This window comes from Cyprinodon tularosa, unplaced genomic scaffold (genome assembly GCF_016077235.1).
Source record: "Cyprinodon tularosa strain WSP-4 unplaced genomic scaffold, ASM1607723v1 ctg71, whole genome shotgun sequence".
NCBI lineage: Eukaryota > Metazoa > Chordata > Actinopteri > Cyprinodontiformes > Cyprinodontidae > Cyprinodon > Cyprinodon tularosa.
Window position 1 is genome coordinate 743,719 of NW_024039463.1, and position 27,624 is coordinate 771,342.

The 27,624-nt window shown below is 37.4% G+C and overlaps 1 protein-coding gene across 1 annotated transcript in view; it reads right to left on the reverse strand.

Annotated features, from left to right (window-relative positions):
- The window catches only part of otogl (otogelin-like), a 49,787-nt gene that overhangs the window by 14,310 nt on the left and 7,853 nt on the right, over window positions 1–27,624 (reverse strand). Inside the window, exons 11-39 of the mRNA XM_038268722.1 lie at window positions 27,419–27,525; window positions 27,204–27,329; window positions 27,014–27,122; window positions 26,891–26,937; window positions 25,696–25,841; window positions 24,657–24,783; window positions 24,380–24,557; window positions 24,175–24,299; window positions 23,890–24,099; window positions 23,014–23,182; window positions 22,809–22,883; window positions 22,538–22,581; window positions 22,194–22,359; window positions 18,963–19,070; window positions 18,646–18,784; window positions 17,921–18,055; window positions 17,679–17,825; window positions 16,119–16,238; window positions 15,801–15,917; window positions 11,179–11,335; window positions 8,271–8,297; window positions 7,986–8,165; window positions 7,632–7,910; window positions 3,972–4,089; window positions 3,803–3,882; window positions 3,058–3,707; window positions 1,157–1,334; window positions 937–1,079; window positions 825–848 (exon numbers count right to left, since the gene is read on the reverse strand). Of these exons, the coding sequence (XP_038124650.1) occupies window positions 825–848; window positions 937–1,079; window positions 1,157–1,334; window positions 3,058–3,707; window positions 3,803–3,882; window positions 3,972–4,089; window positions 7,632–7,910; window positions 7,986–8,165; window positions 8,271–8,297; window positions 11,179–11,335; window positions 15,801–15,917; window positions 16,119–16,238; window positions 17,679–17,825; window positions 17,921–18,055; window positions 18,646–18,784; window positions 18,963–19,070; window positions 22,194–22,359; window positions 22,538–22,581; window positions 22,809–22,883; window positions 23,014–23,182; window positions 23,890–24,099; window positions 24,175–24,299; window positions 24,380–24,557; window positions 24,657–24,783; window positions 25,696–25,841; window positions 26,891–26,937; window positions 27,014–27,122; window positions 27,204–27,329; window positions 27,419–27,525 (4,231 nt within the window). The remainder of the gene's footprint in view (window positions 1–824; window positions 849–936; window positions 1,080–1,156; window positions 1,335–3,057; window positions 3,708–3,802; window positions 3,883–3,971; window positions 4,090–7,631; window positions 7,911–7,985; window positions 8,166–8,270; window positions 8,298–11,178; window positions 11,336–15,800; window positions 15,918–16,118; window positions 16,239–17,678; window positions 17,826–17,920; window positions 18,056–18,645; window positions 18,785–18,962; window positions 19,071–22,193; window positions 22,360–22,537; window positions 22,582–22,808; window positions 22,884–23,013; window positions 23,183–23,889; window positions 24,100–24,174; window positions 24,300–24,379; window positions 24,558–24,656; window positions 24,784–25,695; window positions 25,842–26,890; window positions 26,938–27,013; window positions 27,123–27,203; window positions 27,330–27,418; window positions 27,526–27,624) is intronic.

The window sequence follows — 27,624 nt, forward strand, 5'->3', positions numbered from 1 at the left end:
ACCATCTCAATGTTTTCATGTTACATCCAAATATTGCATTTAATTTTGTATACATATCTTTAATAAAAACACGTTGGCAGTGGTGGAGAATGATGCATAGTTATCATTCAGTTATTAGTATCTGAAAGGTGTGGATTGTATTTGTACTCAGTCTCCCCCTTTGGCAGGATGTTGCAGAACTGACTGATTATTATTATTTAACTACTGTTGGAGAATGATTTGACTAGGAGAGTGGAGAGTTTTAAGAGCCACTGTGTAAAATAAGATAAGAATTTTTAAGTCTCCTCACAAATTATGAGTTGAACTAATCCACTTTGAATAGGATATTCCAATACATGTATATGATTTAAGCACCGATAAATGTTTAGAACCTTCAAATAAGTTTTCTTCTAGGATCACCCTGAATTTTCCACAGCATGATACCCCCACCAACATACATAACGGTCGGGACAAGGCAAGCTGATAATCTTGAAAACGTCACAGAAGGCCAATTTTTATTTATTGGTTTTAACCACACACGTGAATACAGTTTCATAAAGTAGTAATATAGTAAAGGGTACCAAACATTTTTATTCAGAGAACCTTTTTAAATTATTTTCTTTTCAAACCAGAATTTTGCCCTTTTGTTAGCCTACCAACCAACAATTAAATCAAGCACCCTAGATTTGTGATTATAATTTGACATGTGAGAAGGTTTGATGAGTTTCAAAACTTTTTTCATGAACTAATGAGGATTTATGCAAAAAAATAAATAAATGTGTTTGCCAAGATACAACATATAAAAAGAATAATAAGGTTGCTAGTAAAAAAGGGAGTGCACTTACAGGTCTTCTGATGGAGTTTACACTCTAAAAAATAAAGCAAAGGATTAACCAGAAATCCATTCTTAAAAGTATATTTCTTACTTGTTGAAATTCATCTTTTCTTTTCATTTACCTGACTGGTTGGACATTTATCCACCGTGGCAATAATAGTCTCTCTTGGCAGACTCACTAAGATGTATGAGCCATTGTCATACAAGGCCACGTTATTACCATCAAATGTGATTATGCGCAGGTCTGACATCAAAGTGCAGCGACCTGACACAAGCAAACATGAGTGCTGTCAGTAAAAGGTTGTTCAGTCATTATTCTATTTAGCTTTAGAACAAACTTACATGGGCATTGCCACAGAGGACAGCAGGGGTCTGTGTTGATGAGGATCGGCAGGCCCAGCAGACTGCACTGAGGTGGGGCCGTGTTGTAGCGGCAGTGAAGAGAGGAGTTGTGAAAGAGCAGCTCTCCATTAAAACAAATGAGCTCAGCACACTCATCAATACGAAAGGAGAATGGGGGCTGCGGACAAAAAAAACAGGCTCAGTTTTTTTTTTTATTATATAATGGTTTCATTTCTAAGCAGTGAGCAGCTTTATTACTATCTCTGTTTCAACATGACAGATACAGCATGCAGGCAGAGTTGGACAACATTTTCATAACCTATATCATTATGCATTTATGGAAACCTACTGACTTTGATTGGGAATCCTAGTTTTTTGCATCAGCAGTAATTTTGAGGCTCAGTTTTAAGACGCCTAGTTCTTGTACTTTTTAAAGACGTTGCACTGGTGTGTGTGGACTCATTGTAATTTTTGAGTCTAGAGGAGTACCTGAACCCTTTACCACATCGGTTCATCTCTCTCTCTCCCCTCCTCTCTTATCTTCCCACGTAGGCCGCAGTCCAATCCTCTTACTGTTTTTGTGAGACAGCTGATTGAATAGTTGAATGACACTGATGATATTAAAGTGTGACTGATGAATTGTAATAATGTACATCAAATCTTTAATTCCCCAGTAATCTACTGTAATATCACAGTAATAGCTTTGTCGTTAAAGGTGTAATGATACAGTATATAGTTGTATTTATATAACAATGTGTTGTAAAATCCCAGATATGAAATTACACTAAATTAGTGCATGCTTTACAATACATTGCTGTGATCCTTACTTTGAATGACTTGCAAAATGTATCCAAGTATTTAAAACAGTAATCATCTTTCTTGTTAAGAAACTTTTTAAAGCTCCATTTGGCATAACAGCATTTTTAACAAATGCATGTGACCAAGCACAAAATCATAAATCAACTATCATGCTAAATTTATAGAGGTGTGATTTCTTTTATAGTGTTGCTGATTACATGCTGTTCACGAAAACTAATATTAGAAGCACTGACCCTCAGAGAAAGCACAGAGTTAACATTCATTATTTCGTTAAATTTAATTTTATATACACTCTGTCTATACACTGTGTATACAAAATGACAATAAATGTTGTCTAAGTCTCTTCTCTTGTACCTTAAATGAAAGGAATCAGGATATATATAATGCAGATTTTGGTTCACAGCAGGTTTGCATCAATAGAAATAAATACCGGCGTATTGAATTGGAGTTATACCAAGAAATTATCTGATAACAATAATACCATACATTTTAACTTACTAACTCTGAATAGAGCGCAACTGGTTTCAATTGCAAATATCTGATATTTTTAAGTCCTTTACTTCATTACAAATAAAAACTAACGTAGCTCTTTGTTGTGGGTGCTATTGCAGTTGGAAGGAGACACAAAGTTAGTTTTCTTTAGTTTCATTGGGGTTTTGATTAGGTACAGAGATGTAAGAAGCAAAAATGAATTCATGCTGCAAGTGAACAAAATAGAGCAGGCGAATAATGTGATAACAGTAGGATGAAGGGAGTGTAGTAAGGATGCAATTTGCCCTTTATAACCTTTAACATCAATCTATCCAGGAACATCCTGAGGTTGGATATGCCACAACCTTTTAAAAATATCAAGAGTAAAAGTAAGGGTTTAGGATCTCCAGGGAATACACAGTGATACTGTGGTGTTAGTAACTTCCCCTCATTAATAAGATGTTAAAGACTTAAAATTAGAATTTATTATTCTTTTACTGGATCATTAAATACATCATATCTTTCATCAAACATGGGTTTTGTGTGGCATTGCTTCTGCTCCAGATGTTCTGTTTCCCTACAGCTATAAACCTCACAGAAGTAAAACTTACTGTGCATGGACCAGTGGGCCATGGAGCCCTGGTTGATACTTCTTCTGTTACAAGGGACCTGTCAGGGCTTGTGTTTATCTCTGTTCTGGGAACAGTGGGCGGCTCAGTAGAAGGAAGCACTGTGGTTGTTTCCACTTGGATGAAAATCGCTGTGGGGGTTGTCTCGTTTGGTTGTAGAGTAGTTGTGTGTGTGGTGGTGGTTTCAGGTAAAGTTGTGGTGGGGACAGTTGTGATGACCGTGGTCGTAGGTGGCAGGGTGGTCAGAGGAGGAGTAGTTGGCGTGGTAACCTTAGGAGTGACAGGAGGGGCTGTAGTAGGCACTGTGGTGGGAGACTCTGTGGTTGGAATGGGAGTCATTATAGTTGTACTCAAGGTTGAAGTCTCAGGTGTAGTCGAAGCAGCAGTGGTTGTAGAAGGAGATGGTGATACAGTTGGAGATGTAAGCAGAGTAGTGACTGGTTCAGTGGTTAATGTTGTGGTGGGAACAGTTGTTGAGGTGGTGGTGGGGGCAGGTGTTGTAGGACTAACAGTAGTGGAGGAGGTTGTTGTTGCTCTTGCAGGAGTTGAGGTCGGGGTTGCTGGTGGTGTAGTGGTTCGGTTGGAACGAGTTACATACGCAAAGGGTGTCGGAGTTGAGGGAAAGGTAACACCTACAGGAGACAGTTCAATCCACTTTATTGTACCATAAACTATATATATATATATATTTAATACAATTTAAATACAAATTTGTTTTAAAACTCACAGTCCTTTGTGTAGACACAGCGTCTTGTGACTTCATCCAGCACCATGTTCTTAGGACAACGAGGGAAGCAGCCTTCCACACTGAAACACACACAAAGTTATATTGCCAGACCTGAGCGTAAATTGCATTGGCTGTAAAGCTTAGACCAATGCATAGACAAGGTTCTTACGGAGGCAGGAACTGGCAGCGTGTTGCGTCTGGATCACTGCATGTGTGGACGCAGGGACTCGCACAAGCCTGATAACGCCACTCACACATCATGCGGTATGGTATTATAAAAGGACTGTCTACAGTAACACATGAAAGACATATCAGTTATACTTTCTGTGCCCAGCATGCACATGTTCAGATACAGTGAACCTAGTAGCCATTAGGATATTTAAGCTAGAAATAGATCTTCAAAAAATGCCAACATTTGCAAAATATTTTAGAAGACATAATACTTATATAACAAGGAAATATAATTAATAGAAATAAGAATTTTCAGATCATTAAAAACATAAAAGGTTAAAAGGAGACTATCTTATAATAATAATAATTAATAATGATGATAATAATGATTATACTAATAATTAGTGTTGCACCGATACTGATACTATTATCAGTAAGGGCCCCGATACTGAACTAAAGTGGTGGTATTGTAACGGCGAGTACCAACCAATAGGGCACCGATACTATTTTGAGAGCCAAAATTGTATTAAACTATTGTCACCCATTCCAGGTAGGCAATAAAATGTTCTACTGGGTTCACTTTGTATTAGTATTTTTCCTGCTTCACAAAGGTAGGAAGCAGCTTGACAAAGCCATGATGGCAATTATTTTACATCTAAGTAGTATGCAGTTCTTCATATATACAGACATATACAGACATTTTAGCGGCCTTACAGTTCTGAGTAAAATGTTACATTTTGGTCCTCCATATACCTCAGGCATCTTTAAATATTAGATTTGCAATTGATCAACTATCTTATCAACTAACTAACAATGAATGATAAACAGGCATTTTCTTTAAGACCTGAGTTTTCTTGTGGATCGAGACGTTTTTTCATAACATGAATGGCTACTGTAGATTTTTTTTGTACAATATGCTGATTTTTTATGATATAGAATCATAAATTGAAAATATTGAGATAACTGTATCAAATAATAACTGAATAACAAAAGCCTCTTTTCTTGCATATTATTAAAAGTATTTATAATAAATTACAAAACTGGTAACCTATTAGGTTCTTGTATGAATAAAGTAAAAAAAAAATATGAGACACACTAATGACTTCCCATGCACAGAAATCTAAAGCTATCTTTAAAAGACAGCATATGTTGTCTGACATGATGTCAAACTATTTGCCACTTTAATTGAATGCGGTGGAGGCTAACTGTGAAATAGCTCTCTGTTTTTAGTGGTGTAATCCAGCATACAGCTCTGGGAAAGACTTTCTGCTGTTACCAACTCTTTAATCAGGGGATTCCCACTGCTTTAGGGGGAAAAGTAATACTTGACTCCATGAAGTAACATGTCTAGCACGTCTTTTTCTATCATGTTTCAACTCAGGCCTGCTAACAGAATGTGTTAAATAGTTACTTAGATAAATAAAACTTTACTTATCTATTTATTTAGATTTTAAAAATATATATTTATTAATTTAATGCATGCATTGCAAATAAAATATATATATATTTTTACATTTCCAACAGAAATATTGTCCCTTTTGAATATATTTAATATATTATGCAGTTTTGGCTTTCCATACCTGCTCCAGTCACAATTGTTCCCATTTATAGACTTCTAATATTGTGACATGTTTAGATATGAGCACAAAATATTATGGTCAAAATCTTTCTGAAGCAGGTGAGGCGGTACTGCAGGATTGTCCTGATCCTATTGGTGTAGCCGTGGACGGGCCTCGAATTCACATCAGAAACATTCAAAACATTGCAACTGCTGTTTCTCCAGGCCTATTTACAACTTTATCAAACAAAGATAGACAACACATCCTTGACAGAAGCACTTACAAGCAGTTATGCCTGCAAAGAGAGCAGACTTTCTGCAGGTGAGAGCAATCCAAAGTTAAGCTGTTCCAACAGCATGAGACCGTTCCTTAGGTAAATGCTGCCATACCTCTGCCAATTCAAGTTTAAGTGACAGAGCTGCTGCCTGACCCAGGATAAAATTATGTTTTGTTTTTTCCTGTCTACCTGCAGTGCAGCTAGCCTTGGGGGAGTGGATAAACTTTAAAGAAGCTGTGTCCATTCAGAATGAATGACAGATTGAGGTAATCTTCTAATACTGCAGTTGATAATCAGAAGAAAACAATAATATGAAAATATGTTACTTTAGAAAAAAGCAGTACTTATTTGCAATCATTTTTATGAAAATAAAAATTTTATTATATTGGCCATTGATGGTTGGAAGTACAGTAGTTCAGGGCCCCCCGCTTTACCCTGAAATGTTTATCCTGTGCAAAAGGAATTTATTCTAGCAGCTCTCATTACAGGATGATTCCAAGCTCTATATCATACTTCCCAATGTTAATGTTTTTTATCGTATTTAATTTGTCATATTTAATTTTTCATCTTAAACCCTCTTTTGTAAGTCTGGGGTAAAACCTATTGAACACTCTAATCCCTATGCATGCTGCAGAAAAAAAGCCATCAGGATAATCATAGTGTTGGCTGACATGATCACTCTAATCCAATATTCATTTATTTCTGCTTGCTTATATTTGTTGATAGAGATGGAAGCTGGAGTGGTTTCTTGCAGTTTAAATAATTCAAAAAGCAGCAACTGAGGCAATTATGCAAAGATAACAAAATAAAGAAAACCAAAAACTAGAAAACGTCAAGGAAAAACATATGAGGAGCAAAGAAACATTGAACACTGAGGACCTGCACAGGGAAGAGTATATATGGGAGACAGAACAAAGACTGGGCTAATAAGCTAACAAGGAACAGATGTGGATGGAAACATCTAGAAGGAAGCTAGAGGAAGGAGAATGACACAAGGGGGAAATGGAGGGTACACAAGAAATACTAAAGAACATAAAAAAATATAACTAAAAACAATAAAACTAACACAAAATGGAAATGAAACCAGTAAACTAGAAAACATAGAAAGACATGAATCAAAGTTTAAATGAAAAAAAAACTTAAACAGAACCAAAAAGTGCAAAATCATGTGCATTCATTTTTAAAAAAGATATGAGATAGAGGAAACGTGGTAACGTCAACCTTTACTCTTAGTTACTGTAGATTGTTTTAGATATATTTTTTAAATTATTGTGATCATGTGGGCTATGGTTAATAATTGTATGAATGAAGATGTTTTTAGGCTTGTGTGAAATGTTTATATGTGCATAAACTTATTTATCTGCTCACTTAGAGGGGACCCTTAGACAATTGGAGAAATATGCTAGTGTTACTTTCTCTTCAAGGGATTAGTTCGTTTTGTTGCTATTCGACATGCGAACTTTTCCTGAGCAAACGTTGCAAGTTATTTTTGTTTGCACCCTGTCAGTTGGGGAAAAGTCAAACCAGTTCCATATAATAGAAGTAGAGTTTTTACCTCAATTTAGCTGTCAGCAAGGCTGAAAGTCAATAAATTTGTGTTTTATTTTGTAACTAAATGAGACATAGTGAAGAGATTCAAGGTCTATACTAATGAGTAGATTAACTATTGGCTAAAGAGTTATATACCTTTTTTAAATGTTTGGTGCAACAAGCCAAACATGATTAGTTTCTTTTTTTTCAAGATAATGTTCTAATACTTTTTAAAGTACTTTTTAGAAGTTTGTATAGTTTCATTAGTTGGATTAATGTTTATGTTTCTAACCCTCTAGTGTGAAGCTGCTGCTGGCCTTGAAGCCCTCTGAGGTGCTGTATTTCTGGGCCCGAGCTGCTCCATGTGTGAGCGTCAGAAAGGTTCCAGGGTGGCTGACCAGTTCAAATGAGGTGTATCCAGGTAGAAACAGCCCCTGGTGCTGGATGAAGGTGGCTCTGCGACCAAATTCTGGTCCTCGACTCCACTGCTCCAACTGAAGACGGCTGCGACCTGATACTGTGAGAAAGTAGTTTGGCCTCTCTGCAGATTCCAGAGAAACCACAGGAACACCTGAGAAGCCAAAACAAGTGGATTAATGTACGTCCAAATAAACAATGTTTCAGTTTAAGGATGACCGATGCTCACGTGATGTCCTGTTCCTCCACAAGCCTGCAGTGATCATAAAGTTGAACAGAATGCCTGGAACTGGCAACTGTCCTGGTCTCTCTCTTATAAGTGGAAACACTGAGCTGCTGGTACGATTCACTCCAAACAAGGTGTCATTAAAGGCAGCACTCACCATGGAAAATGGGCCATCTCCAAGCTCTTTGGGGAAAAGAAACATGATAACAGGAAATGAGTATGATAACAAGCCCTCTGGAAAGAATATAAACCCATAAACAAAAATAGAAGATCCTCCATTGTACGCACCTTGATTATAGTATTCACAATCATAGGCTGAAAGAGACAGCACAGAAATATTTTAAATTTAAGAAGTAATAACATCTAGAATTCACACAGTTTTATAAAGCTAATAATATATTGCAAACTTACATTGTAACATCAAACTTTAATGTGTCTTATTAGGATAAGTAGATACATTTCTTTAATATAAATAATCATTAATGTTTTTCAGCCACGATATGTATTTCCAGGAAAGCTAAAGGAAAACCTGAAAAGTTAGATTGGCATCTGTATTCAGCCACTTTAAATCTGATACCTTCAAACAGAATCCAACACAAGACAAAATGAGCCCAGCTGTGTATAATTCAATGTGGCAGTTCTTTGAAGGCCTCAGAAATTTGTTAGAGACCATTATTAAACATGATAAAGACAATGCAGACCAAAAAGAGATGAAAACAATGTATGAAGCAGTGTACTGTAAGTAAGCTATGATGACTTTCACCTTGATATCTTAGCGTAGATGTATATATGGCACGGATGTATATCTGTGGGCGAGAACGAATCAATCTTTCAACCTCTGTAGGACTACTGCGAAATAACCACATTGAATGTAACATGCTGACATGGATGCAGCTATAAAGCCTCTGGGTTTGCTTCAGGGAAATTGTATTTTTAAGAAGCTTCCCAGTGGAAACTTTGACAAGATTTAAGATGTTTGTAGCTTTTGCAATGCGGAATTAGTTTACTGCAGAAGTTCTTCCAGCCTCAAATACCACTTAAACACAAAGCATCCCTTAGCCAATATGGAAGATGTCCGTCGCAGGGGAAGAGTCGTGTTTGTCAAACTACAATGTTTGAGTTCAACCGAGGCAAGCTCGTCAGCACAGCTCTATCAGCTAAGCTAACTAATCTCCTCGCTTAGTGGATTGCCGCCAGCTGCCGACCCATCAGCGTGGTTGAAGATGATAGGCTCGAGCTTGTTCTCTAACCGGCCACAGTTGACCTGTCTTACAAAATACCTGCAAGATGAATTATCATGAGGAGAATACATGACCAGCGGAGAAAGCTGCGAAAGATGAGAAGTTGGTAGAGGCGAAATGTGTAGCACTGATGGGGGACCACGGACATCTGTCAATACTGATAACTACCATCGCGTTACTGTACACCTCATCGATGCCAGCTGGGAACTTCACTCTTTCGCTTTAAGTAGGCTCTGTTATGTAATTTAAAATTTCATTTTACCACGATACCACGAATGATTACCACAACATTATGTTTGCTTCTTGATGATTACTTGGGTGAATGTGGGTAAAGTGGGATGCACACACATGTCATGAATGCCTTTGGCAGAATTCAAATGAGCAATTTCAATCTAGATTTTTCTAGATTAATACATATTCTAAACTTGCACATTTTTCCTTATTGGTTTAGTGACATTGTTCAAGCACAGTGATATTAAATGAAGAACATCTGTAAACATCTAGACTAAATTTGCAACAGATTTGATTTAGAACTTAGGTCTGACTGGCAAATTCTAGCACATGGATGTGCTTTGACTTCAAATGGCCCATTGTAGCTTTAGCTGTATGCTTAGTAGAACTGAACAGTGGCAATTATAGACCAAATTTACTAAATTCCAGAGAGGGGCAAGCATATTTTTTATTGGGACACTGAAAAAACACAATGAAACAATCAGGACAAAAGTTCACCCTTTGATACAGTATACAGTAGTAAGTGAACTAAAGAGACAGTCGTGGCTCTGATAACCTTAGATCTAGCAGTTAATAACCTTGATTCTATCTCAATATGACTGAAGATTAAAGTGCAAAAACTTCATCTTTAAATCATCAATAAAATAAAAATCATCATCTCATCAATATAAATACAATCAAAATATTGGGCCAAGTGACCTATCAGTTTTGGTTTCTGTACCAGTGCATATGATTAGATAATTATCATAAATCTACATTAAATTATGTCTTTGGTAAAGGGGTCATAAGATAGGGAAAGACCAGTTCTAAAGGGGCACTGGCCCCTGTTGGCCCCTATCTAGAGCCACCGCTTCAAATTTCATTAATGAATTTGATTTTGATTCTCAAGTTTTTGAATAGATTCTTTTCAATCACAAGCTGTAATGATGGTTTCAAAAATATATTTTTTAGCTGAATTACATGTGTTTATATTCATGTAACATATTAATATTAAGATTTTATTAACATTCAACAGCAGATTGATAAAGCAATACTAGTTAATGCTGCCTTTACTGGAGGGAAAGTGGAAAATGCATTTTTCTTATCAATCTTTGGTTATATTAACCCATGTTTAGTGACTAATATGAAAATCAATTCAGAATTGGAAAATCTTTTTTTTTTTTCCAACATTGTTTAGAGCCATGGCTCTACAGGGGGTTAAATCTCCACTCCAGTCCTTAATCTTTTGCAGCATAAAACACTTTTTGAAAATAACTTTCCTCCATCCATATTTCAATCAACTTTAAACTGCTCTTGCAAAAGATAATAATCTCCACAGCACAATGCTGCCTTAACCATGTTTTACCCAGGGGATGGTGTTCTAAGAATGTTACTTTTATATCACAAATGATGTACTGCATTTTGGTAATAAATGTGCAATTTTATCTTATGGTACAAGAGTACCATCCTTCATCCAGCTTGGATGGGTTTGCTGCATACTGTAACTTGTGTGAACATCCAAATGGGAAGTTGTTATACAAAGCATATATTTGAAGGTTGAATGTGCATGCAGGACACATCTTAAAGATATCTTTTGAAGAAATAACTACATTAGCAAACCATTCAGGGGTTTTCATTCCAATACCCAATTCAATAAAAAAACTGACATTTTAGAATATACAATGATAATATCTAAAAAATTCAACCATCTGCATTTTACAGTCTAGATGTATGAGCATACTCACGGCACACAGAGGGAGACCTCCAGTGTATCACGACCCCCAGTTGACAGCATTTGTGTGCATATGCAGCAATGGACGTACAGAGACACTCACAGTCTCCCCCACGGTTACAGCTGCAAGTGTCTGTCAGGCAGTTCCTATAAAACCAGGCCACATCAACCTGAAGGGCATGCACAACATGTATACATGGTCACAAACACTGAAACACACACATAATCATAGACTGAACCAGGCCAAAGCTCGCTGGGAGAGGCTGGGGGGGTCTTGTTTACAGGATGAGTAGTTTTTTTAATAATTCAGGGGAGAGGGATTGATGTGATATCAGGACAAAGAGAATGTGGGTCGAATTCTAGTGCAATATATCAGATGAGAGCTAAGATGAACAACCAAAATACCCCAGGCAAGATTGGACCCCAATTCTATGACAGCAAGTTTTACATTTCACTCAAGCATCATTTTTTATCCAGTGCTACTTTAATCTGGTCGTTTTCATATTTTCCCAGCGTTTGAGCCTCTAAAACAAGAACAGAAAACTTAGAAGTCAACTCGCACTAATTGAAGCACACATGTATATACCCACAAAAATATTTCACCCAAATTTTTGGATTTATGCAAACATTATATAACAAATTCCCATTTAGTTTTTTTTAGATAATTTTATCACAAACCTATTAAAAGAAATGCATATGATGCATATTAATTATCTTAATAATGCTTAGTTGTTAAAAATACAGAATTGTCAGGTTTATCTATTTAGAATCAGTATATATTATTGGGACTAAATACATAAACATAAACCATATAAATTAAATACATAAACCATATGATTATGCATTTCAAATAAATAAGTTTTAATATACAAATAATTATGCATTATGTAAGGTTCATTTAAGAGGCATGTTTTAAAATTATATTCAATTAAAGTAGAATTAGGTATGTAATAAAATTATATTGAGCTTAAAATTTGTGGTGAAATGTTTTTGTGAGTGCAGCAGATAAACAAATAGAATGCAGTATCATTTTCTTAATTTAATGTATGTGTTATGAGTTAGCCTGCTTGTCTGTACCATCCCTGTCTGCTCCTGATCCTTTCAGTGCTGAAACAATTTTGATTATTGTTTTCACCTGCGTCTCTCCTGCCTGCATCCTAATCTGGCCTCATTCACTCATTATAACTGAATAAAATCACCTTAAAATTGCACCAAATGTGTTGTGGATGCTCTTGGTTGTCACAAGGAATAATCATTCTCCCTGTTATGGTATTTCCATCTCTAGACGGATAATGACAACAGCTCATAACCAGGTAATGTCATTTATGTCAGTTAGGTGGGTCTCACTTGGCAGGCCCAGGGGATGATAGTGATGACTTGGCTTTTGGAGCCTTTGTTATATTAATATGTACCATTTCATGAAATTGGACATGTGACATTAATTTCATGCAAAACACTGCAAATACTTAGACAACTTTTATTGTAATTTTGTATACACAGAGTGTACACAAATTTGGTGGTTATCAGTGTGATGCGGAGTCAGTGACATGATTAAGAGTTTTCACATCAGTTCAGCTGCCTGATTGGCGGTGGGAAAGAAGCTGTTTAGTAATCTGCTGGACCTGCATTGTATGCTGTGAAGCCTCTTCCCTGAGGGCAGCAGGAAGAACATTCCATGGTGGGGGTGTGAGGGGTCATTGATGATGTTAGGGGCTCGGTACATGCAGCGCTGGAATGAAATGTCTTGTGGAGGGAAGAAGAGCCCCGATTATCTTCTTTGGTGTTCTTACCACCTTCTCACTTTCTTCCAGTCTGAGACACTGCAGCCTCCACACCACACAGTGAGACAGCTGGTGAGAAAGCTCTCTATGGTGCTCTGTAGTAGGACATGATTGATCATCCTTCACTGGAAGTACATGCGCGTTTGTACCCTTTTGACCAATGATCTGGTGTTTACAGCAGAGATGGCAAAAGTACTCACTTTCCGTACTTGAGTAAAAGTACAGAGACTTGTGTTAAAAAATACTCCGGTAAAAGTGGAAGTACTGATTAAACTTCTTTACTCAAGTAAAAGTAACAAAGTACAGGCTTGTAAATGTACTTAAAGTATAAAAGTAAAAGTAGAAACCACTTTTTTCATGCCGTTGCCTACATTTTAAATGGATGTCTGCCAATAGGACTACTGTAGATCTCCTTTGTGTTCATTTTCAATCATCTCGTCGTCCATACCTCTATGCTAACACCACCGCCACCAAGCTGCAATGATTTGCCGCGAATTAATACCGCAGAATCTGTCGATTCATCTTGTAGTGGTGCATCAAATGCAACGTAGATTCCCATCCAATTAGATTGAATTTGGCATAGATGACGTGAAAAATAATAACGGTAACTCCATTGAAATTATTCAAAACTAAAGTAACGAGCCAATTTTTTATAATATAAGGATTAGAAAGTACAGATATTTGTGTAAAAATGTAAGGAGTAGAAGTAAAAAGTCGCCAATAAAATAAGTAGTAAATTAAAGTAAAAATATCGGAAAAAATCTACTTGAGTACAGTAATGAAGTATTTGTACTACGTTACTTCTCATCTCTGGTTTACAGTCCAGGTGAGGTTGTCTGTGATGTGCACACCCAGGAATTTGGTGCTGCTGACCACCTCTACTACTGAGCTGGTGATGAGCAGTGAAGCATTGTTAGGCCGGTTCTTTCTGAAGTCGACGATGATTTGCTTGGTCTTATCCACATTCAGGGTCAGGCTTTTGTCTCTGCACCAGTCCACCAGCCGCTTCACCTCCTCTCGGTAGTCCTTGTTGTCGTCTTCTCTGATGACGCCCAACCATAGTTCCTTGTACCCCCGTCCAGGTATGTTATTGGGGCCGGGGGCCTTTCTTGGGTTGACCTCCTCAGAGTTTTCCTCACTTCAGCAATGTCAAGGTTGAGTGCTCCTCTCCCTGATGGGGAATGGTTTGCATTGGAGTGCTGTTTAGTGCCTCAAACCTTCCAAAGACATTGTTTAGTTCGTTTAGGAAGTCAGCATTAGCTGCATCTGCCAGGTAAGCCACCCCGTGAGTGGGCTACCAGGCTTGAATGCTGAGGTCTGTGCTTTTGGCCATTCCCAAACCTCCCCATTCAACCAGGGTCATCGGTTGGCCCGGATGGTGATGTTCTTTTTGATGCTGACGTCTTCAATGCATTTGTCTATGTATGATGAAACAGTCATGGCATATTTATTGATATTTATTTTGTTGTCATAGGTTGCTGCAGCTTTGAACATGTTCCAGTGAGAGCATTCAGAACAGTCCTGGAGTTTTGCCAAGTCATCTCTGCCAGAACATCTCACTCTCTTCATTGCTCTTCCATGTCATTAGACTTTATTTCACTAGCTCATACTGTAAGTGCTCTTCCAGCTGGACTCTCCTGCTAAGATCGCCTGTGTCTACATACTACAGTTCAACCTGTTCCTCCGTGAGTCTCAGCTGCTCGCTTACATCTCCTGGTTCTCTGCTCATCCCTGCAGACCAGCACTTTTAACCAGGATTCTTCTCCCAAGATTGACTGTTACCTGCTTCTTCTGCCATTATTCACCCCTTTAATAAACCCTTTAAACGTAACTTTGTGTCTGTCTGAATATCGAGTCTGCCTGCAGTAAAAGCGTGACACTTTACGAGGATGTTGAGTAAAGTGTGTAATTCTTCAACGTGAAATAAATCCTGTCCAAACATGAGCTGAAAGGCCACTTAGAAAAGAAGAAGCCTTTACTTCAAAATCCATATAAAAAGAGAGTTTGGAAAGCAACCAAGACCAACCAAAAGGCTGTTAGCCCGTGCTGTGCGTGTTTTGTTTTTTTGCAAAGACAGGTGCAAATAAGGATTTGGGGTCTGGGTAGTTAAAGCGTTTCATCTTTGAATAAGTTTCATAATAATATCATGAAGAAACTGACAACTGACACATCCTTTAGTTACATACTTCCAGCAAATCATTGTGAGAAGCTTAAGCTTGTGTAAAGACATTCATAATGTTTAAGCCAAGTCATACATTCAAAAGGAATGACTTGATTTGAAACACAAGAAAAGAAAAAAGTGTTGTGTCTTTTTTTTTTTTTTATTAAATGCAAGTAAATACCTGGTGTCAGGTGTATATCCCAGGTTAGCTTAGACATTTGTTGACTTTTGTTGAACCATATAATTCTCACTTAGGAGTGACATAACCGGAATAGATTAAAATCCACACTGATAGTTAAGAAGTACCATCAACTTTAAAGTTGTATTTTGTGATCTTGGAGAAAAACTTAATAAGCTTTATTATTTGTATTCAATTGGTTGATTATCTAAGTAAAAATAAATGTCACAGTAATTTTAGTCCAAAGACTATCTCTGTAAATGCAAATATAGCTCCATCTACTGGTAATAAACAAATAAAAAGTACTTCAGTATAACATGGAGGAAAGCATCTGGTGTGTGGTTCATCTTAAATAACAAGTGTGTTTGCTGGGGATCAGTTAAGAGTTGTTCCCATAACGTTTTTCTAACCCCTTATCGCCTGTTACAAACAGGATAACCTTTCCACAGCAGCATTGCCTCTGCATGAGTGAATGTATGTGTTGGTACCTCCGTGTCTATTTTAGTGACACTTACCACATTGTGACAGGGTGCAAAGACATCACTGTAGAGGAGAGCACACTCCCTCTTAGCGTACGGCTGTCTCCCTAAGTCCCTTTCACATGGTCGCTCAACTATGTAGTCACTTTCACACTAAAAAAAAAAAACACACACACACAGAGGGAGATCAAGTGTCTGATTACTCTTAAATATCACGGTGGACTCAGGGGAGACGAGTTCATGAGCAAAAGGGAATGAGAGAGTTTTGAGTGAAGGAGACATTTATAGACAAAGACGGGGAGAAGAAAGGAGATGGAGGGAAGATCAATGCTGCAAGGCTAAGCTAACTCAAACCTGTCCCAGGGCCCAGCTCTTTCCAAATGTCTGTGCGTTATTGACTTCCATTTGGCTGGATGTGGTCATATCGTTCACTGTCACACTGTCGAAATTTCCACATAGGCCACTGAGAAGACCCTAAAGGATACAAAGGATAAATAATCTGCTTTTAATTATACTTTGGTCTTTCAATTAGATTTAGGTCTAGACTTTGACTAGGAAAATCTAACATATACAGTAAATATGATTTAAATTTTAAACAAATTATCTCTGGCTTTAATTTGAAGATAATTGTCCTGCTTACAGCTTAAATGGAGCTCTATTTGACATTTCCCTGCATTTACTGTAGCTCTAGGCCTTCTGATAATCTCTAAAAAGATCGGCTAATAAAAGGCTTGATTCAACCAAGGCAAGACAAGTTTATTTATAAAGTAGATTTCAGTGACATCTCAACTCAAAGTGCTGTACATGAGGGAAGAAAATTAAAGTACATTGCAGTGGCATAGATTAAAGAGAATAAAAGTGACATTAAAATAAGAGGATCATATTCCAAAAGTAAAAAATATTGATATATTTAGAAAAGATGAAGTAAACAAGAATCAAATAAACGAGTATTTAGGCTGACATAGATCAAAAGATTCGGTATAGTGTTATCTGATCAAAGCACCTTCTTTCACGTGTTCGCTCTGTCCCATATGTAATGTAAAAATTGTTACCGGTAAATAAGTTTTGTTAAAGCTTTAATTTTTGTTTAAAAAAAGTTAGATTTGTAGAGAACAATAAGGTTATGGTGCTTTCTTCTTTTTGAGTTTCTTTTTTGAGTTTTCAGTTATTTATGTCATTCTGTTTTGTTGGTCATTTGTGTCTTTTGTATTTTATGTTATATTTAAGCTATGTTTCATTTTTTGAGTTACTCTCTGGTGCCCCCTTGTGCTAGTTTTCTTTCCTCTTGGTTCTCTTCTAGTTACCTCTATGCACACCTGCTCCATATCAGCTGATAATTATCTTGTTTCTTCCAATTCTTTGTTCTGTCTCCCAAAAAATACAGCTCCTGTGCAGTTCCTCATTGCTGGGATCTTGTTGTTTTTTTGCCCTCATATGTGTATTCCCTGATGTCTCCTGGTTTTTGGTTTTCTGTATTTTGATTTTGGACGTTGTTTCTGGGTTTTCAATAAATTAGCAATAACTCCTCTTTGCCTCCTTGTACTCTGTTTGGGTCCACAACCACATCCACCACCTGTTGACATATACCAATAGTTGTGCTGTCAGTGTGCCTCTTCCATTTCAGATATGGATTTCTGAAGTTCCTCTAGGCCCCTCTGCTGTTTCTTATAGCTCAGCTTTCCTTGATTTAAACCTGCTTAAAGTGTCCTCATGAAACCTTTTTAAAGCCAGGTTTCAAAACAAGGCAGCTGCATTAATGTGATATATTCTTAAAGCTTAGTTAATTACTGAAGGAAACTTGTTGTACAGGATTTTATATAGGGAATTAAAACGGATTGAAAAAAAAAAAAAAAAGAAATTGTTCCTTTACAATATTTTTTTGTAAAATATAAATTTGTTGTTGACTATTTTTACCTTCCAGTGAGGTCCAGCCCTGATATGCACAGTCGTCTTACGATCCCAGAGGATAGTCAAATCTTGACTGGAGAAGTGGACTACGGTGTAGTAACCCGCCTTCCAAAGCTCAAACTCTGAACCCCGACCCACAACAGTAGCAGGACTCTAATAAAAAGCATGGAGGAGATTTGAAAAAAAAAAAAAAAAAAAGATTAACATGCTGGTTACATCCTGTGGAAATATCTGTATAGAGGCAGTACAGGGTTGCCAGAGTTGTCGGTGAAGTAGATCTTGGTAAGTCCCACGTGAATAACCAGTATTTTCATGCACACAATGCCGCTCTCATAGCAGTCCTTGTTTTGGGCCACAATAGACACTTCGGTTTCTCCAGCACTCTGGTGAAAGAGGTTGGAAAAAACAATTACTACTGCAATTCATCTCCTTCCTCTTTGACTGTACAGGTGAGGGTAGATGCTGATAAAATATTTGTATTATTCTTAAATAATTACAGAAATATCTATCAAGTCTTGATATATTCAAGCGGATTATACAAGGATGTAGTATTGAGAGGCACCTCTGACCTGCTCCTCTATTCTTTTTAAGGCATGCACCTTTGCCAGCAATCGGCTTGATCTGAACCAGAAAGTCTGTTCTGCTAATTCTAATTCTATATCCCTGGGAGCGCAGGAGCCCTGGGGTTTGATGTGAACACTGGTTTCTTTGTATCACTTTCAGCTTTGCTCAACGTCTGCTTGCGTTACTGAGGCCCACACCCAGCTGCACTCTCATTCACTAACACACAAACACACCATGATCTTTTTAATTAAAACCAGCTCGCTCTTTTGAAATCAGAAACATTCTTCTATCTTGTTTCTCAGAATTAAATCAGTCCTGAGTTTGAAAATATTAAGATGTTCCTCTCTAAATGCAAACTCGTCAACGAAATCACTTTTCCTCATGCAGGATGCAAAGAAAATAGACTCACCTTAAGCAGGTAGACCTGGCAGTCAGTTTGGTAGTCGTATTCAAGGCCATCAAAGGTGTGATAGTGTCTGTCGCTGTATACAGTACACACAGCTGGACATGGTGAGTAGCTGCAGTTGAAATAGCCCCGATGACACACACTTGGAGGACAGGAGCACAAGAGTGGAGAACAGAATAACAAAGATAAATAAATGAGAATTACATTTTCTTTATTTGCTTCTGAATTAAAAGTGAAAAAAGACATTGTACAGTATATTAGTTTTCCTCATTCATGTATCATATACATTACAGATAACAGAGTACATGAGAGAGATTCACCATCTATAGCAAGATGTTTCCACAACTTGGCCAGGCAGGTATTCCAGCCCAAGCCATGAACAGGGGCAGTTTTCTGGATAGTAACACTCGCCCTGGTGCAGCACAAGCCTTTAAACAGATAAAACACAGGTAGAGTGCACACACCCTGCAAGCAAATACATTAAAACCTAATGCTACACATTCACTTATTAATTAAAATTGATTACAGATTCAGATACGCTTCTAGGCAGCCTCTGATTTAATTAAGTCTTGTTGGTTAAGCCTTTTAAATCCTGGACATCTAATGGGGTCAATATGTCTTTTGGCTAAGAGTAATGAACAAATTAAATTTACACAGGATCCTAATTAATGCGTCAGTAGTCATAAGGACAAATGACTGTAATGACTGTAAATTGTTCAAATTAAAGTTAATAATTTCCCACATTTATAAAAGCTTTCATACCCCCTGGATCTAAAAGCAAACCAGAATCAGAATGTATTTTAGTTGGACATAATTGGATATATGGAAAAAAATCTATTTGAAAATTGAAAGGAAAATGATATGTTTGTTTTTCCCAAAACAAAAATAGGAGAGTATAGCATGCATTTTAAATTAGCCTCCTTTTCTTTATCTTATCTAAACATAATCTTGTGCAATCGGTACCCTCACATCTTTAGTGAGTCTGTCAGTGTTTAATATAAAAAATATATATATACTTTTATTTTCAGATGCCAGTAAGAGAACATTAGTGAACAAGCAGCACCATGATGATCAGAGAACTAAAAAATAAACCAATGGCAACTTTGGAGGAGCTCCAAAATTCAAAGGATCTAAAGCTAAATTGAGATAATCTGACAAGTGGAAAACTAAAGGTGGAACATTGCACAACTCGGCCTTTACTGAAGGACATGGTGGTCAAAATTAAGCCTTTACTGAAATAAAGCTCAGAAAAATGATGAATTCAGTTGGAAACCAACACCTAGGGGATACAACAAAGATGAGACCAGAATTAAACATTAAACCCTTAACATGCCATCCCCACAGTTAAATAATGTTATAACAGTCATTAAGGAAAGCTTTTCCCAAGCAGGGCCAGAGGTGTGGGCCAGAACTGAAAAAAGAAAACTGGAAGACATTACATACAAGCCTTTCCTGACAAAATGAAAAGTAAAAGGCTTTGCCTGAGGTGTATATTCCAGCCAGATAATGACAGAAATATCTACAACCAAACCTAAAGGGAACTGATTAGATTTTCAGACTTACTACTGCCTTTAAAGACTCAAAATGGAACACTGTTGATGCTCTGATGTATTTCAAGATCTAAGCTCCAACTAGAGTTAAACAAAAACAGAGCACGAGACTATGACCATTTGTTTCTTTTTCACTGTCATCCACTTAAAACGTTTGATTGGTTTCCAATTTTTAAGGACAAATGTATTCTCAGTATCACTAAAGGCAGCCCAAATAACACCATTGGTATATGAATCCTGATATTTGATGGAAGCAAGTTTATCTGTTAGAATGGCATAATCAAAGCGAAGACATCAATTTAATCTAAAACTTGGGGAATGAAAGACTTAAAAACTGGTGTTCACATTGACTCTAAGAACAAGTAGAAGCTATGCTACAAGAAAGAATCAGTAACAAAAACGCAAATCAGCTTTCATAGAGGCAAAGCTGAGACATAACATAGAACAAATTCCACTATTCCAGCTGTGTGCTGAAATGTGTCTTTGTGCAGCTTAGCTCCAAGTCTGTGCTTTACACTCCACACTGATGGTTCGCTCTCAGCAATATGACTCTTTCTGCCTTCGCTTCTTAATAAACTATATGGGGCTGATCATCCTCCTCCAATTGTAAAAAATACTTTTTCCAACTATGAAGATTTTATTTCTTTCAGCTCACAAGAGGTGATGCAAAACCTTCTTTAATTTCTACCTAAATGGTATCCAAAGCAAATATTTATTTACATACTGTTTATTTTTTTGATAAAGACCCAGATGAAATGTACATACAGTAGTTCTTTGAATATTTCCCTCTCATAGTACTTGTCTCTATCTATTTGAATATTTCAACATTTTAGCTAACATATTGAAATTTAAGTGCGGATTGCCATGGCATTACGAGGCAATTCTCTGTGTTATCTTTTATATCAAACCCCTATGAATTTTAATCTACTTTGACCCCTGAGCAGTGTTAACCAAAGGGTACATTTTTAGAAATAAAGGCAAAATTGCCAAAGTAGAAACAAGAATGTTTTTGTTCTTTGCGTTTTTTTGGTGTAATGAAGATTTTATTGATCTGTGTCTAATGCATAACTCATAGTAGATAAGGAAGTGTTTACTTTTGGATGAAAACCTTGTATTTCTAAAACCATTCCTTTATTGTACATTTTATTAGCTTATCTATCTGCTATATTAACTAATATGATGTCTTGAACTAGACCTTCTATTTCCACAACTTTTGTAAGACACTTTTTTATAATGTAGGGGATTAGTTCATGGCAAAAAGTTTATTTTTATTTTAGAAATCAGTTCTCTGCCCAACAGCAATGATGAACTGCACGGCAGCATTGTATCTCCATCAATTGTAGTAACCAACTAGGCCAACAGGAGAGTGCTGCCTAGTGGGTTAGAGCAGTGCTCTTGTGCTCTGAGAAATGGTTGCAAGTACCCAGTTCTATCCCTACAGCCTATACTCAGAATCCCTGAGTAAAGCCCTTAACCTTAAACCTTGCTCCCCAGGTGCCACAGAATGGCACCTGGGGAGAGGGGTCAAATACAGAGAACGAATTTCCCCATAATGGGACAATGAAGGGATTAACACAACTAGGCAAGAGCTGTCAGTCTGGTAAAAAAAAAAAAAAAAAATCTGGTTGTTATTCAAAATTGTAAAGATTAGCTGTTTTATGGAGTACAACATAAAACTGACTAAAACTATCACATATCGTAATGACTAAAATGTCAGCTAATTTGAACTTTGCACTTTCCATCAAGTTGTGTGCATAACAAAAGAACATAGATAGAAACACATCTTATGGACCTTTTGTGTTTTTGCATAAGGTCTGAAAACCAAGGCTGATTTTCTTTCCATGCCTATGAACTACTTTGTATTGTTCTATCCCACTAAAATGGACTTTAGGCTTGTAATGTGACGAAAATGTGAAAATATTCAGGGGTTATGAATAGCTTTTCCCAAATCAGTGTCAGTAAGAAACAGCACAAAAAGGAGGAAGGTAAGGCTTGTATTACCCTGGAGGACAGACACAGCCTGGTATGCATGGTGTGTTAGGTGGGCAGGTGAGGTTCAACATCAGGTTACGGCAGGTCGGTGCACAAGCCACACCTCCTCTTGGCTCAGTGCAGCTGTGATACACTTTTCCCTCTGGACACTCTCCTACCTCTGTGCTATCTGGTTCTTTAATATTCAGATAAACATAAGATTATTGTCTCACTAAAAGCAGATGTCAATCATGAGAAACAGTTCAAACTTTAGAAACTTTAACGAGCTGGATGTACTATAGGCCTAAAAGGCTAGTTGCTACTAGATCGAACAAGAGCTGAAAGGAGTAAGTAGAGGGAAGCTGATAGGTTACCTTTTTCTTCTGGTTCACACTCCATCCTTCCATTTCTGCACAGGCTGGTGAAGGAGAAATTAAAGAGAAAAAGCCAAGTGTTCATAAAAGGGAAATAATGTTTCAATCTCAGGTAAGTTTCATTGCTTTATTTTTAATTTGAAAATTACTCCAGATTAATTTTTTTTCTCTAATGAATTAAATAGCGTATTCAGGTATAAAATATAGGGTTAGGAGAGTAAGAGAAGAATTTGTCACATTTTCAGATCTAGATGGAGCAGCAGAGACCTACCAAGGGCCAGATGCACTGAAGATTACTTCCCCTGGCTGCAACACACTGCCCATGGAGTAGCAATGACATTGCGACCTGATGAGACATTCATAGCATTATTTTTGATGCTTTCTGAAGCAGGAAAATAACTGATGTAAGCCATTTTTCACTTGCTTTTAGAGCAACCTATTTTAAAAAGGTCAAATAGGAGATGACTGAGTCTTACAACTGCACACAGCGCCTGCGCACTTCGTCATAGTAACGGTCATCTGGACATCCGCAGCCCTCTGCACAGTCAGCCGGGTTGCAGGTCTCAGTGTTGGCAAGGCTACGACAGGATCGGCCGCAGGACGACACGCATGAGTGGTACAGCATTCCTCCAAGGCATACAACTCCTAAAGCAGCAACATCAAATAAACCTCAATATGAACCAGGCTATCACTGAAAATTATATTTTTCTTAAATACAGTGAATTAAAATAGAAAATGAAAACATACAACTTTGATAAAATAAACCACCCCAAATCAAATCACCCCAAAATTATGTTTCTTGGAATATTAAAATCTCATGAAACAGCTTCAAAAATCATAATTTTCAAGGACAAAAACAATATGTTATGACGTAGAGTATCATAAGAAATGCTGCTGAAAGCATTGATACCCTCAATGAAAGGGTTAAACTGCAACAGGGCATTTGTAAAATAACAAGTCCAACATCAGTTTGTGTTTCCAAAAGTACCAACACAGTTTACCAAGGTACTAGTGCGCATCACAGTCCAACAAATTCACTTGCAAGATTAACAACAAGAGATCTAAGGGGGATGGACTCAAAGGCTGCTATCGAAGCAACCTGCACTTCCTCAACATCTAAGCAAATCAACAAGCAGATTATGATGAAACTATGCTTAACTTTTTGTTTTTATACTTTGAATATAACTTTAAAAAAGCATAAAATGTTCTTACTTAGTGGCCATGAATTGATACAGATTTCACCTTTTGAATTGTAATACTAAGAAATGTACTTTTTTACATATACTATTGTGATGGATATGCAAACAGGAAATAATAATAATTAATTATAATCACATTGATCTGACACTTACCGCACTCGGAGACTTGTGACCTAAAATTGATGTCGACTCCATGTTTGGAGCAGAGGTAGGTGTAGTGAGCCAGTGCAGTGCACAGACAGCTGCTGCCACAGCGACAGGCCTGGTAGCGGCATTGCTGCTGGTAAAGGTTTGGACTGATGTAGCCGTGACATGGAGCAAAGACCGCCCCCAAAAGCACATCACACTGGGATGCATAGTATGCTGGGTGACACAAAAAAGATAATCAAAATGAGCAAGCCAATACATCTAATGCTAGAAATTAATTCAAATAATTACCGTTGTGCTGGTTCATCTCACATGGGTCCATAATGGGGAGATTAACTGGAGCTATGCAAGCAGAAGACACTTTCCAAGCATTGGCATGTAACTGAGGGGTACCTTCTATCATTCCCGCTGGAGACCTGCAAGACAAAACCCAAATAAAATCAACAAAAACATTTTTAACATTATTTTATGTTGTGTGTGAGAGGAACTGGCCTACAGGAAATCGTCTCTTAGGTTTCCATTAAAAGTTCCACAAAGTCCCAACGTTTGTCCATGCCACTGGCTGCCAAGCTGCAAATACACACGTCCCCCTTGACCATCATAATGGAGGCGTAAACCAATTGTCGCTTTCAGCTGTGTGAACACAGAGGTCAGTCTGTGCACCTCCACTGTATCTGCATATGAGGAAATACATTTTCAAGTAACGTACTAAGAAAAAAATAACATGTTAGAAACATTGTTTTAGTATAAAATATAATATATGTAGCATCTACCTTCAACATAGGGCAGGGCGGGAGCTGGGTTGATACCAATTATCACCTCTCCCTCTCTTGTCAGTGTGATTTGATGGCCAACGTCTTCATCCAACACTACGGTCACTGACTGAATACAAATCTGCTGCTGCCATCATAAAGAATTACCAATTATGAATCTGACAACATCTTTCAATCATTTCCATAAACACAAATCCATGCAACGCATGCAGTATGATTCTTAGAAGCTCAGTGAAATCCTGAGTGGTACCATGAAAGGATGCAAGCCATGTAAAAAGTCCTGCTGCAAACTGATGTTAAATAATCCACACAGTTGATTTTTTTAACCATTCACTTGTTAATGTGATTCTATGTTTGATGAAAATGTTGTTGAAAGGTTCAGCTGTTTGATGACTTTCGGAGCCTCTAAAAGCTTTCTTTAGAGTTTTCTACTCACCGCCCCAACATCTGCTGTATGTCTTTGATATAATATAGCTGTTTGTTCTCCAGGTTTCTCAAACACACCTCTGAGGATATAAAGTCCAAATTAATGGAGGCTATCCTCCAATTTTGTGAGCTCTAAAAGCTATTAGTTGCTATTCTTCTGTAAAGATGCACTCCATACTTCTTAGGAAAAAATACTCAAACTCTGCCTCATGTCTCCATCCTCTTCACAATAATTACAATTTATACATGACTAGGCAATGTTCTATCACATAAAATCCAATATATGATTTGCTTTGAAAAATTGCAAAGCTTTAAGGCAAATTAGCTCTTTAGCAAGACTCTTTTTATTAACTAAACCAAAAGCTTTACAGTTAAAAACCACAGTTTTATCAAGAAAGTGGTCTGTATCAACAAAAGTAAAAAAACAACAACAATAGTTTAAGCCAAATCTTTAATAAAAAAAAAAATGTTTTATCCATCAAATCTATATAGCTGAGTGGGCATCCACTGTGTTTTGTTCTGACTACATAGCACTGAAAATAAAACACAGGTAAAGCAGTAAAAGAAAAAAAACACATTTCACGGCATTTTACTTCATTATGTATATGGCTACCTCTTCACAGGTGGCATACTGCAGGGTGACGGTGAATTTGCTGCTGCCTCGGCTCTTTGCCAGCACATACTGACACGCCCCCGGTTGGAGAAACATCCTGCCATCAAACGTTGTCACAAACACGTCTCCTACCACTGAACACTCGGCTGTGACAAAAATAGTACAGAGGACAATCTTTTATTTCTGGGTGGATCGTCTAAATAAGTGGTCCTAATTGTCAATCAGATATGTTTATGTAAGGCCGCCCTACGTCTTGACCCCTTTAGCTGTCTTTTTCTGCACACTCCCAAGTATTTATGTGTGGTGAGCTATGGTTTCAGACAGTCATTGAAGCTCACCTTTCTCAGCACGTTCTTTGGAAATGGCTGAGTGTGGTAAGAGAATAAGTGTCTACGAAGTGTATGAAGAGAAAAGCCTCAGAAGAGGCAGATATATCCCAAAATGCTTTGTGCAGAGAGCTCTCCTCACAAAGCATTATGGAATTTGTTGTCACAGCGGCCTGCTGTCGCTATAGGCTGTCAGGTGGAGGTGGTGTTACGTGACCAATGGTAAGTTAACTGAGTTTGCTATAAAGTCAACTTTATATATAATCCCAGCTCTATATAGTGATTGAGGGATTAAGGGGTTAGGACTGATGTTCTGACACAGTAAGCTTGTATGAGCTATGAGAACAACAACTTCTGAACAGAGCGTGCATGAGGAGAAATGGGCTTGTGCATGCTCTCACACACGTTTAATAGGCGTTCCCTCTCGGGAGCGGGTACAGGGTTGTGCATGTGCATTTTTTTAAGTGGAGAGGCCGGGTCTAAAAAATTAGAAAATATCCTCCACAATACCTCTAATAGTACTGGACCATGTAATAAAAATGACCTAAAATATTCCAGCAAACCTACAAAAGAAATGGAAAGAAACTTCTGCCTAGAGTTAAATACCAGGTCTCAATCTTGTTGAATTCTTTCCAGTTGTTTCAAAACATGCTTTACATGAATACACTAAATGTTGTTGACATTATTTGTTTGATGAATGAAACACAAACAAATAAAACACAATGATCGTTTGATTTTGCAACTTCTCATAAAAAAGAAATCAAGAGATACAGTTAATAAGTAAACATTCCTAATAAAGAACTAAACATCTTAAAGGGGATCCTATTCTTTTACACGTTTGTTGCATATCTATTAAAAAAGAGACTTACCTGCACAGGCATTCTCTGTGCAATTCCACACTCCCCCCATGCAAACACTAAAAGACAAAAAAAAGGTTAAGGAACAAGTAAATTTTGTCACTTATCTAAACAGAAAAAAAGGTTCATACACACCAGATACTGCAGCCCTGCTGAAGCACTTGCCCTTGCACATATGATGTCCCATGATAAACACAGGGACACTGAGAGGCAGGAATGCATGTTCCATTCTGTAAGATAAGCCCTGTCGGTAGATAGAGGTTGAATTCAGTCATCCTGACTCATTTTAGTAAAAGTGGCTACTGGCTTTGTTTGGTTAAGATACCATCAGGGCAGTAACAACCATCCAGACAGTGTAGGTTGGTTCCTAGACACTCTTTCTCAAATGTACAAGTGGGAGGACAACAACTAATACAGTCCCTGTACACAAAACTCTCCTCACAGCCGTCATCTGTTAAAACACAAACAGGAAACATAACCGTTAAAAACAGAAGGTTGATTTGATAAAAGAGATTCTATTTAGCAGTGGAGGACCCTTACTACAAGATGGGAAGCTGTCTCTCCACTCTCTTACAGGATATCCAACATGGGAGCAGGCTCTGGTGTATTCAACTAAAGCCCGGCAGAAGGTTTCCTCATCATCAGACCTAAAAAAGAAGAATGTTTAAAGAATAATTTAGATTCTCAGATAAATGATTAATCACAAAAATGTTTTGATTCATCGAGATGTCTTTGATCAGGTGATG